A 13,628-nucleotide genomic window follows, 5' to 3' on the forward strand; every position below is an offset into this window, starting at 1 on the left:
GTAAAAATAAAGGTCTGTCCTTTGGAGAACTCTCTACTGGGTTTAATAGGCTTATCCAGCATTTTCTTTGTATTTTTATGTCAAGGATTTACAATAACATAAATATATTGAAATCAAATGTGCTTGATCCATATCCCACATACACCAGATAGCATGTAATTCAGTTTGTAAACTCAAATATACATATTAGTCTAACGTCCCTTGAAAAATAAGCATGCATGCTTCATGAAAATTCTACATTCTGAAATGTTAGGTCATGGATAGATCCATAAAATATCATCATATAAAGAGGAAGCATGGAGTATTCAGCCTTGATGTCATCACACAACAAGGTGATGGAATGCTTTTCTTGACTGAACATAAAGTGGCAATTTTTCACAAACTCAGTAGTCAAAAATACTCTTCAGTTATGCAAATTCACATATCTATATACCTTGTTTTCAACTAGCATGGACTTGACTTGAAAATGAGAATCCTTCACAAGTCTAGCTATTTTCTTAAATTGTTTTCCTTTAGAAAGTCACAAAAGAATTTATTTAATGTAATCCTCTGATCTAGCTATTTGTTGCAGCATTCAGAAAAGAAGTGTGAGTGAATTATGTGTGAATATCTTAGCAAAAAAAAAAAAAAGCACAGGATGAAATGGGGAAGATTTAAGCAATGAGAACAGGGTGTGTGTGTGTGTGTGTGTGTGTGTGTGTGTGTGTGTCACACAGAGCAATTACTCCCAAACTCTCTTGAGAGGTCCAGGAAAGCAAAAGTCATTCAGCCACCCACATCCCCTGCTATCTCAGCCACACAGCCGCTGAGCTGCAGAATAGCAAGAGCTTAGATGATATGCTTTTTAAAGCTCAAGGTTTGAAAGTTGTTTCTTTGATTGTAATTTCTTTCTTTTTTTTTTTTGGCAAATGTGCTTTTATTTCTTTTGCCATGTGAGTCTGTCATAAAGCTATCATCTGATCCATCATTTACAGTCAGACTTCTTGCTTGGTTGAAGCCATTATCACGTCCCTCCTTTGTATTGTTCCTTACATTAGATTTTCCAGCATAAAGATTTAGCATTCTCTGCACTGTGTTCCATCCCTGCAAGAATTCCCAAGCATTTGGATCTTTGAAATTCTAATGGACATTTACAATTACAATTACCTCAGGTTAAAAGACCTGATTATGGGGAGGTGGGTTAGTGATCTTAAATTCATATCCAGTTCTTTAATTAACATTGGTTGCTCATCTACATTGAAATAGGCTTGCTCTTGGAAAACATCTGCTTAAATACAAGAGAAAGAATTAGTATGGAAGGTAGAATATCAACCTATTACATTTTTAAATAAATGTTCAAATGCCTTCCAAGTATCATGAGGTGCATTTATTGGCCCTGGTTACCTCATCGCACACCCTCCCTCTTCCCAGTTTGGCTTTGTTCTTTCTCCTGCACTGTGTCTTGGACAAGTTCATGGACTGAGGAAGACAAAACCATCAGGACTGTGGTGATGGTGATGAAGTAGGAATTCAGAGATTTTACTCACATGTTTCATCTGCTGCCTCGTTAGTGTTTGGCGGAACTGAAACAAACACCCAGAATACATTTTGTTGACTTTTTATGAACGGAATGCGCCCAACCTGAACAGATCAAGAAAAAACAGCTGTGCCTTAGAAGCCCCTGACATTCCACCCTTCCTGCCACCATGCTCCAGCTCACCCTAGAACAGTCACCCACTGACACTTCAACATAGACTGGCGGTGTCTATTTGCTGACCTTACAACTGATGGAGTCACCCAACAGATCCATTCTTCTGTTATATGTGGCTTCCTGCTCTCAACACTGCTGTGAAATTCTACCACATTCTGGTATTAGGATAAAGCTCACCTCAAATGTTCACATGGACCACAGTTTCTTTTTCTGTTCCATTGCTGATGGGCATTTGAGTGGTTTACAGTTGGGACTCTTAACAACGTCGCCACTATGGACAAGTGAGAGAGCACTATGGTGTGGTCATGTACACCTTCCAGAACAGAGAATCTGCATATGTGTGCTCATGGGCGTTAGTTGATGGCTGCTTATCCATTAGGAATAGAAAAAGCACATGGGAGCTGACATTCAGAAAGAGGCAGTTCATGCTCACAGGAGATGATGTACTGCTCCTGCTGCAAGACTTGGGTGCCTTTACTATTCCCTGCTGTCTTTTGCTTGGCCCTTCTGTGTGTTGGAGCACTGGTGATGCACAAGAGGATTTGCACAGCTATGAGGAACCATGAAGAATCATCCACAAGGGCTCCCCCTTTGCTTAGTAGACTGACTTCACAGTGACTAGTTCATGTCAGGCTCTATTTCATTTCCAAAATGACTGTATTCCCACTCCTCAGAATGTTCTATGGGAAGAAATTTTAAATGGAATCTTGTCCCTAACAAGATCAAAAGCCCTGTTGAGTATTAATATCCTGAATTGAAATAAATGGCGTGAAGTCCATTTTTAAACATGTACGCAAGGCATAGCAATTACATTCCTGTTGCTAAAACAAAAAACATGACTAGAAGCAGCTTATGGGAGAAGAGGATTTACTTCAGGTTCCCCAGTTTCCAGGAGAAGCTTCATCATGGTGGAGAAAAGCAACCAGCTCATAGTTCCACACATCCACAGCAGAAAGAACAGCAAGAGGGAACTGGTGTTCACCATGAAGTAGGCTAGACTCATTAACACCAAGATTCACCCCCAGCAGCAGCAAGGCTCCACCCCCAACCCCAAAGACTCCATCAACTGAGGACAAAGTAGGAAGCCCAATCACAAATACTGGGAGCTATAGGGGACATTTGCATTTAAACCACCACAAACAGAGACTATATTTAGACTCTTTTTTAAAAACTATTTATTTTTATTTTTTATTTTAGAGAGAGTTGGCATGCCAGGGCCTCAACCACTAAAATCAAACTCTGAATACTTGTGCCACCTAGTGGGCATGTGTGACCTTGGGCTTGCCTGACCTTTGTGCATCTGGCTTACATGGGATCTGGAGAGTTGAACATGGGTCCTTAGGCTTTGCAGGCAAGTGCCTTAACCACTAAGCAGTCTCCAGCCCAGAAGGAGAACATTTTGATGCTGATAACCCAACTACATTAAGCACTATAACCTAGAATATTTGAATAATAAACAACACTTGTCATTTCCCTATCATGACCCTTTATAAAATTATGTAAAATTTTTAGCATGTCGGTGACAAACATCAGGTCAAAAGAAATGCCCCAGGAGTCCCATTCCAGGCTGTGAAGGTAGGGCATCTGTACTCAACATCAACAAACTTGCTTAGCCAATATATAGATACTGTATGATTCTCCATCCACCCTTCATGACATACCTAAAAGGCTTTCTTTTATTATATTTTTATTAACAACTTCCATGATCATAAAAAATATCCAATGATAATACCCTCCCCCCAATTTCCCCTTTGAGACTCCATTCTCCCCATCTCAATCAGTGTCTCTTTTATTTTGATTTCATGATCTTTTCCTCCAAATATGATGGTCTTGGTAGTGTCAGGCACTGTGATGACATGGATATCCAGGCCATTTTGTGTCTGGGGGGAGCCCATTGTAAGGAGTCCTACCCTTCCTTTGGCTTTTACATTCTTTCCACCACCTCTTCCACAATAGACCCTGAGTCTTGGAAGGTGTGATGGAGATATTGTAATACTGAGCACTCCAGTCACTTCTTTCCAGCATCATGATGCCTTCTGAGTTGTCCCAAGATCACTATCATCTGAAAAGAGAAGATTCTCTACCAAAAGTGAGAGAAGCATTAACACAAGGGTATGAACATTAAGAGAAGTGCTTAATGGGCAGTTTGATAAGCATAATATATACATTTAGCCAGACAGCAACAGGTGTTATACCCCTAGGGCTCATGACTACCCCTGTTTTAAGTTTTCAGAATCAGGGATGTATTCCTTCCCATGGTGCAGGCCTCCAGTCCAATTAGAGGGCAGTTGGTTTCCACATTGACAGATGTGCCAGTATTTCACCCGTTGGCTCATTTGGCCTGGCTGGCCAACTATAAGGCTTGCAGTATCCACTGTTAAGTATCTTCACTGGTGTTTTCTTTTTCTCCCATTGAACTGCATGCAGAATGGCTTCTTCCAGCTTTCTGTCAGCTGGTCTACTTGGAGGAGGTTTTAAGCTCAGTTCCAGCAGGATTTCTCAGTGGCCTTGCAGCCCAAGTATGTGGAGTCTTCAGCAATAGGGTCTTCCCATCTATTCCTGGTGGGAAACCAAGGGCCTCGGCAATTACCTGTAATGTTTTGTAGGCATCAGGGACCTCCCTGGCCAACAACTCACTGGAAGTTATCCCTTCCCTGGCACTGCAAATTTTCTAGCAACATTCTACGACTCCTTAGTGTTCCATTGTTCAAAACAGTAGGTTTCCATATGATTTATTTATATCCTCTTAGATTTTGGTTAGCCCTCCCTCCACCTTTCCTTTACTCAATCTCTTTCCCTGACCTCACTTGGGACTTTTCACCCCCATTAATCTATTCTTCTACTTACATATATACAATACCATCCTATCAAGTACCCCCTCCCTTCCTTTCTCTTCCCTTTATATCTCTTTTCTAGCTTACTGGCCTTTGCTACTGAGTTTTCTTTCTATTCACACAGAAGTCCAATCATCTGTATCTACGATCCACATATGAGAGAAAACATGCGATGCTTAGCTTTCTGAGCCTAGGTTACCTCACTTAGTATAATCCTTTCCAGATCATCCAATTTCCTGTGAATTTCATAACTTCATTTTTCTTTACCAGTGAGTAGAACCCCATTGTATAAATGTGCCATATCTTCGTTATCCACTTATCACTTGAGGGACATCTAGGCTGCTTCCATTTCCCAGCTATTGTGAATTGGGTGACAATAAACATGGTTGAGCAAGTATCTCTAAGGTAATGAGATGAATCCTTAGGATATATGCCTAGGGGTGCTATAGCTGCGTCATATGGTAGATCAATTTTTAGCTGTCTTAGGAACCTCCACACTGATTTTCACAATGGCTGGACCAGATTACATTCCTACCAACAGTGTAGAAGGGTTCCTCTTTTTCTACATCCTCACCAGCATTCATGGTCATTTGTTTTCATGATGGTAGCCAATCTGACAGGAGTGAGATGGAATCTCAATGTAGTTTTAATCTACATTTCCCTGGTGACTAGGGGTGTAGAACATTTTTTTAGATGCTTATATGCCATCCATATTTCTTCTTTTGAGAACTCTCTATTTTGTTCCATAGCCCATTTTTAACTGGCTTGTTTGATTTCTTATTATTTAATCTTTTTAGTTCTTTGTATATCCTAGATATTAATCCTCTATCAGATATATAGCTGGCAAAGATTTTTTCCCATTCTGTAGGTTGTCTCATTGCTTTATTCACAGTGTCCTTTTATGTACAAAATCTTTGTAATTTCATGAGGTCCCAGCGGTTAATCTGTGGTTTTATTGCCTGAGCAATTGGGGTTACATTCAGAAAATCTTTGCCAGGACCAATATGTTGAACGGTTTCCCCTACTTTTTCCTCTAGCAGTTTCAGAGTTCCCTGATGTTAAGGTCTTTAATCCATTTTTGGACTTAATTCTTGTGCATGGTGAGAGAGAAGAATCTATTTTCATCTTTCTACAGATACATATCCAATTTTCCCAGCACCATTTGCTGAAGAGGCTATCTTTTCTCTGATGAGTATTTTTGGCATTTTTATTGAATATCAGGTGGTTATAGCTAACCAGACTTACATCTGGGTCCTCTATTCTGTTCCATTGATCTACATGTCTGCTTTTGTGCCAGTACCATGCTGTTTTTGTTACTATGGCTCTTAGTATAGGTTAAAATCAGGAATGGTGATACTATCAGCCTTATTTTTGTTGCTCAATATTGTTCATTGAAAAACAGCACAGAATATTTATGCAAGAGTAGATATTATGACAACCAGAACCTCTAACAATATCACTGTCCCTTAGAGTGTGTGGTGCCCCCACACCCTTAATCCTGTCAGCAAGGAAATTAAGATTTCTGGTCTGTTGAGGGTTCCAAGTCAGCTTGTGACCAAGTAAGATCCTTCCCTAATGTACAATAGAAGAGGAAGCAAAGCCTCTATAAATCAAAAAGCAACAAATAACGAGCCCAAAGTATAGCTTATTTAACAATGGTAAATCGGACCATCCATCAGATTTAACATATAATTTACCCTGATATGGAAAGTACAATAAGCACCTCCAGTTCAGTCCTATATACCAGGCTTATTTAGCGAGTACTGACCTGGTGTAGTCCCAGTTACCTTTTGGGATGATTTTGGTCTCAGTTATGCTGTGCTCCTGCTTGGGTCCCTCTTTGGTGCACGGTGGGTTCACATAGGTTGGCTGGGTCACTGGATCACTGCTCTGGTCGCCGGTGCTGGGTGCTGTGAGCTCCCTTCCCCTGGTCTCTGGTGCTTGCTGGAACTTGCACCAGTGGTTTAAAAGGCTTTCTTTTATTTCCTTTTTGTCTGTGGTAGGATTCAGTTCTGCTACCAGATAATTATTTGTTCAGGGATAATTATTTATTCTTAGCTGATTCATGGCAACCACTGTCCCAGGATCTGAATATGGAAGAGTGAGAAATACTGAACCTGGCCATCATCTACACAGGAGCCATAGTCTCTGGAAAATAGCTACATGGCTTATGTGGTGGCACAAAATAAATTAAAATGATAACATGTGCAGTGGATTCAATAGTGTCTCCCAAGACCCACTGAGCCTCAGAATGAGATTCGATTTGGAAACTTGGCATCTAGGAGTCAGCAATTAAGCAAATCACCCTAGATGTGGGTGGGTGTCAAATTTCCTGTGTGGCCTCTCTACTAGAGAAAGGAGAGGAAACTCAGAGCCACACAGACACAGGGAAAGAAACACTGAATGCTGAAGGCAGGGTGGTGCAATGGGCATCAGCACATCCATGAGGCTCTGCATTCAAGAAAAGGATTTACAAACTCATAAAGACCCATCTGAGTCATCTGTAAGAGCTCCTTCTTTGCATCCCCAAGCCAAGGAGCACCATATCCCACTGAGACTCACCCAAAACTAGGAAGACGAAACGGGATTCCTCCCCCACCCCACACCCTGGAGCCTTCAGAGGAAGCAGAGCTTGATTCTGGACTTCAAGCCTCCCAGATGCTGAGAGGTTGGCGGTTCCTGCATCATGACAATACCAGGCTTGTGGTAACTGGGGACAGCACACAAAAACAAAAATAAATAAATCTCTGATAAAATGTGTGCTAGGATGAACCGTCAGCAGTGACCAAGGAAGACTTTTTTTTTTTTTTTGGTTTTTCGAGGTAGGGTCTCACTCTGGTCCAGGCTGACCTGGAATTAACTCTGTCATCTCAGGGTGACCTTGAACTCATGGCAATCCTCCTACCTCTGCCTCCCGAGTGCTGGAATTAAAGGCGTGCGCCACCACGCCCGGCTCACCAAGGAAGACTTTTTTGGCCCATCTAATCAACTGAGAGAGGAATGAAAGTCAGGATTACAAGTAGGAGCGTAGTGTGCAAGAGAGAAGGAGGGAGAGTGGAGCCCAGCAGAGCCTGTGGCACAGGGCCCACACTTCTGTGCAACTGAAAGAAGAAATGACTGAAGAGCAGCGCATGCTGAGGCTGCAGAGGTAGGGAGGAGTCCAAAAGGAGCCTTTGAACCCAGATGGAAGATTTTGCTATTTGTCTTAAAAGCAATGGAAGACCATCATCAGGTTTTTTCAGACAAAAATTGAGATTTCTATAAACACAGAATCAAGAAATAAATGAGAAGAAAGCCTACTCAGGGGTAGGGGACCATAAGGGCAAGAAGGAGACCAGGTCATGTGGTTCCTGTGGGGTTAGGGAGAGTGGGTTTTCATTTTGATGACATGCTCTGACTCATTGACCTTGGGTCTCTTTGAAGACATTGAATACTCGTAGAATACACAATTCAGTCCCAGTACAAGACCTTCAGTGATACCTGTCATGACCGTGCATCGCCTTTCTGCTATTTAAGAAGCCTGCCAGACAGAGTAGAGGAAGTCACACTTTGGTATTTTTAATGATTTCTTCTTTTGCTCCTTAACCTGTTCCTTACCTCTGCCATAATGACCATTATAGTTTATCATCACTGTAGCATAATTCCTCTAGATAGTGAGGGTGTAGGTGAGGGCATGTGCAGTAAATGATTTATTTTTATATTCCCAGCACTTAGCACAGAACCTGGGCTGTGTGGTTGGAATTTAGAAATGAGCCTCAGTGTGTAAACAAATGAGTCAGCAAATGTAATTTAGCCTGTACCTTCTTCCTGTTCCATCTATCTAGATGTCTTTGGCCTGAGATAACTGATTGCTTTACTGTCTGTTCTGCCTTAAGGAGTGAGCTGCCTTTCTTTACTTTTTTCGTTTTTTGTTTTTTGTTTTTTGTTTTTTTTGTGTGTGAGTTCTATGTATGGCATACAGATACTATTTATTACCAGCTGTATCAATGATCTTTCATAAAACAGTCACTTTTTCATAAACCTGCATTTTGTACAAGGACACTTTTCTGATTACCCCAGGTAATTTTTTGCATTGTGCCTTTGAGATCTAAGTCTTTACCACCATTAGCATTATAAAAACCATCCATCCGGGCAGGTGTGGTGGTGCACACTTTAATCCCAGCACTTGGGAGGCAGAGGTAGGTGGATTGCCTTGAGTTCGAGGCCACCCTGAGACTACATAGTGAGTTCCAGGTCAGCCTGGACTAGAGTGAATGAGACCCTACCTCGAAAAAAAAAAAAGAAAGAAAGAAAGAAACCATTCGGATTATACATATGTCTTCTACACATATCGCCATGCAGAAAAGAAGGGAGGAGGCAGCCAGCAGTGGTCACTTCCCTGAATTAGACTATCACCTAAGATAGAAAATCAAACCTGTCCACCAAAAGCAAATTGGTAGATGTGTGGCTAAGGTAAATATTTATATGTCATACAAAAAAATCAAGCAAGATGAGAAAGCCAGCAATCAGGAGCCACGACCTTGACATGACCTCAGACCAGATGAAAGGCTGAGCCATCTACCATATTGGAATTGAAGTCTCTCCCTCACCAAACAGCTTGTATCTCCATGTGTGAAAGGAAGGTAGCTTGCCCCCCCACCCCTTTCTTTGCCCAGTTTCAAAGCTCTGTTGGACACTATTGCTAATTTCCACAATCCCAAAATATGCCAAAAAATTTATGGTGAAAACACATTGGACAAGGGGCCCACCAGTTGAAGATTTTTGATACTTCCTTACCCCTTCCTAATGAGCTGCCTGGATGTATGAGACCAGAGTTACAAGATGCAGTAGGAAAAGCCAGGAGGCCGAGGTAAGAGGGTCACTGTGTGTTCAAGGCCACACTGAGACTACAGAGTGAATTCGAGGTCAGGTTGGGCTAGAGTGAGACCCAACCTTAAAAAAGAAAATAAAAGAAGCCAGGGCAGGAATCATGGAAGGGAGTACAGGAGGAGAAGAAAGTGAGGAATGAATTGTAGCCAAAATTGGTCCTTGTAAAATTTGCCCTCCATTCAGCACAGCTCCATGCGTTGATATTAAACCTTAGCTTCCCTGAATCCTATTTTGTACAAATACAACAATATACTATTAAGTAATGAACAGATAAGCAAATCCATCTGTAAGCCATTCCTCCCAAAGAGATTTTCTGGCATTTAGAGTTCATAGCCACCAAAAATCCTCATTTAAACCAAGCAGAAAACTCCTGATTAATTGCTAAATATGTAGTTTCTATTTTAAACTTGTGTTTTTAATCTTGGCTGCATGACCAATTTTCTGGATATTTTATCTCTTTCCAAATGTTACTACTTTAACATTATTGTGTAGCTCATCTTATCACTTTTTTTCTCCCTTTTGAGTTCTACTTCGAGGATATCCATGTGTAAAATTTGATTGCTCTAAATATGTAAGTAATCATAAATGATAAAATAAGGAATCAAATGCGTGGACTGCATATAGACTTATTTTTGGAATATACATAAATAACAACGTTTTCGTCTACATTCTTCCTGCTTTATTTACTTATTTTTTAATTAAGTTTTATCATTGTTTCCCTGGAACTGAAAGTTGAGCTCACAAAGAAAGCTGACCGGGTTGCAGATGGGTGCGTGCTTCATGGGCCTTTGCTGCCATCTACTGGTTGTTTGTATAATCACCCATTATTCTCTTCTGAAGCTATCTGTAATGTACATTTCTATAGGTTCTCCCACTTTCCCTCTTTCTTCTTCTTTTCTCTAGTTAAAGCAAAGTGAAGCAAATGCAGACACGAAAGAAAAGCTACCTCTTCGCCTGAGAATCTTTGAAAAATTTCCCAACAGGCCGCAAATGGTGAAAATCTCAAAACTTCCTTCAGATTTTACAGTTCCCAAAATCAGGTATTAAAGCTTTCCTTTCATTGCATACCTCCGGTCCGTGGTAAAACATTCATCTTAAAACGCAATTCCGCCTTTCTTTCAAACTGGCATCTGTGTGTAATTGATATCTGCACGCCCTTCCTCTGTGTTAAAAGCCTTGCAGTCCTATGAGCAGTCCGCGAGAAGACTGGTCCCCTGCCTCTCCAGGGGGCTTCCTGGGGTGATAGCAAGACCTCCCAGGTAAAAAGAGGAGGTTCTGAGAAAGAGGCAGCAGATGGAGACAGGCTGTCAGCCCTTTCTTGTAAAGGACAAAGTTGCCTGAGACCCTTTATTTTCAAGTAAATCCAGACACCACCTCTATACAGTAACCCTTGGTTAGGCTACCATGACTACTCACAGTGTACTTCCTGTTATTTGCCTCCCACTTTTTAAAAAAATTGTGGCATTATCCACTCGTCTTGATTCGGATTGGGCTCACTTTTGCCCTCCAGTTAAGCAAACACATGTGGAAAGTACTTTAAAATGCCTACTTTAATAAGTAAAATCTTCCAGTAATCTCAAAGAGTTACAAATACATTGGGAATAATATGTACTTTTATTTAACTAGTTTTATTAATATCTTAGTGGGGGATTATAAAAGTGTAAGACTGGCCAAAATATTTCAAATTTAAATAGAAAAAAAATGCCCATGTATGTCACTTAACAAAACTGGGATATACTCTGAGTAAGGTATGCACATCCATAGATGGTTTCACCATTCTGTCAACATCAGAGTACACTTAAGCAAGTTACCATGGCTATGACATCACTAGGTGATTTAATCTTGGGGGACGGCCATATATATGTGGGTGGATGTATATGCAACCTTTTGTCAATTGAATGTCTTCATACACCATGTTACTACTGCATTTGCATTTGAATTTACAAAATAAAGCAAAATTAATTGACCTTGGTTATTTGGACAGATGTTGCTTGAATTTTCACTGTGTTTGTAAGACAAAAAAAAAGCCTCTTTCATTTGAGTCTACCAGTGTAAAAGACTCTCTCTCAAGGACTTTTCATGATGACTGGATGTTGGGAGAGATGAATTATCTCACGTCTTAGAGGGAAGATAAGGTATCTTATTAGTGTAAAGACTCATACAGAATTCAAAACCTGCCATCAGTGATTGAATGTCCTGACTTTAAAATGATGTCTGGGACATGATGTCTTGGTAATTAAACCGCCGCCCACTCTTGCTGTGTGTGACAGGTCTGCCCTGTGGTATTTTGGCATGGCTTCACCTTTGCATTGGTGCAACATGCCACCCTTGCTGTGCCTCACGCATGACGGCTGACGTACGTGTCCTTCATTCCCAAAGGGAGAGCTTTATGAAGCAGTTCATTGATCGCCAGCAACAGGACACTTGCTGCCTCTTCAGAACCCTCCCGTCAGCCTCTTCTTCATCTTGCGATCACTCCAAACGGTCTGCCATTGAAGACAACAAATACATTGACCAAAAAGTAAGAGCCATTGTCCCGAGTGACCAAACTCTCTTTCATGAATACATTTTCAAAAGCAGTACTGGGGAACAATTTAGGGTCCTGGACTTCAAGGTCTCAAGAGAACAGGAAGAAAGATGGTCCACTGGTAAAAAGAAAACACTATACCTAACTTCTCAGATTTATGACTCAGTCTCATGTTTCCATAAGTGAACTTATAGTCAGGGCAGCTGTTGGACTTTGAATCCCTCCTGCAGGCCTCAGACCTGCATTTGCCCATATGCAGAATAAAAGTCCAGTCAGGGTGGGGGTGGGGGTCGGCTCAGGTTAGCAGTGACCTGTCTGTTGTCCTGAGCAAGTGACTTCACCACGCACCACTCATGTCTGGGAGAAACTCCAGAGCAGGACGCTTTAGAAGCCATCCTGGTAAATCCACTCACTGAGTGCTTGGCAAGTGGCAAGAGTTATCTCAGAGAATGTTATCTTTGCATGTCCTGGCTTGCCTATTTATTGTTTTAAAAATAGATAGGAATTTATCTTTTCTCCAATTCTATCGAAAAATATCAGTAAGAAACCATCTGTAACTAAATCAATTTAGTTAAACATTGTAAAGAAATGCAGCTTCCTATTTCTTCAATATCCTGCTTAATGCAACAAATAAGCACACACACACATATGCGCATTTTGCATACATGTATGTATTTCACTATTAGCTTGATCATGTGATCAGCATACTCCACTAGGAAATAACAGGACAATAGCAAACTTTGTTGAAGATGAAGACAGACCCTGCAAAAGCATCTAATTCACTTGCAAGTCTTTCACTTTGTAAGACGGGGCCCACGTTTTATTCTGTAAATTGTCACCGTCATGCGTGTGTGGCTTGTAGCGAAGTCTGTGTTTCCATTACGTGCCGATGAAGGGGCAGCTTCTCCACATTGCAGGTCTTCTTTCTCTTGGTCCCCCTCTTCCACCCCAAGGGGCTCAGCTGTGTTATGTGGGCCCTGTACCTTAGCCAGTGATGATGACAATGATGATGGCCTTCTATTTGAGTGATTTGCATTTGTTCGTTTTCTCTGTCATCTAGAAATGTGATTCCCTTTCTTATAGAACCCAGGATCTTTGGTAACAAGTCTGGTGGTAGTGCCTGTTGATTTTATTTACTTGTTTGTTTATTTGCTTATTTGTCTATTTTTGTCACTTGACAGCAATGCATTCGGTTTCTGTCTGGCTGCTAGTTTTGCACATTCACTGGGGATGCCTCTTAGAAGTTGTATGCCTCTTTGGAGCTCAGAGACTTTAGCAGACTGTACCTTGACTGCCCACATTGGAGTCTGTAGAGTGACCCGGATGTGTTTTCAGTTTGCTACAATACTTGCTCGGTGATATTGCCTCTTACGATTTGTGCAGGGCTTGCTTGCTCGTTTCAGGATTGCCTTCCCACCATGGAACTGGTGGCTTTCGACTTTTGCCCTGTACTTTACGTGCATGTGTCACTTCATGTGTGTTTGTCTGTATATGGTGTGCATGCTTGTATGGGCACATGTGTGCCACAGCGGGCATGTAGAGGCGAGAAGACAATTTGGGGGTATCAGCCCTCCCTTTCCACCTTCTCTGAGACAGGTTCTCTCTTGCTGTTTGCTGCTATGAATATCAGATAGACTGATCCTCAGCTTTGGGGTTGTCCCATTGCCATAGGTTATTGGCATTACAGAGACGGGCACTATGTGCATCC

General features: G+C 41.4%; 1 protein-coding gene across 2 annotated transcripts in view; it reads left to right on the top strand.

The window, feature by feature from the left end:
* Positions 1-13,628, top strand: part of Nalcn (sodium leak channel, non-selective) — a 332,253-nt gene that overhangs the window by 234,761 nt on the left and 83,864 nt on the right. For both annotated transcript variants that reach the window (XM_045146251.1, XM_045146252.1), the window contains exons 16-17: positions 10,297-10,433; positions 11,773-11,914. In XM_045146251.1, the coding sequence (XP_045002186.1) occupies positions 10,297-10,433; positions 11,773-11,914 (279 nt within the window). The remainder of the gene's footprint in view (positions 1-10,296; positions 10,434-11,772; positions 11,915-13,628) is intronic.

Source organism: Jaculus jaculus, chromosome 3 (assembly GCF_020740685.1).
Source record: "Jaculus jaculus isolate mJacJac1 chromosome 3, mJacJac1.mat.Y.cur, whole genome shotgun sequence".
Lineage (NCBI taxonomy): Eukaryota > Metazoa > Chordata > Mammalia > Rodentia > Dipodidae > Jaculus > Jaculus jaculus.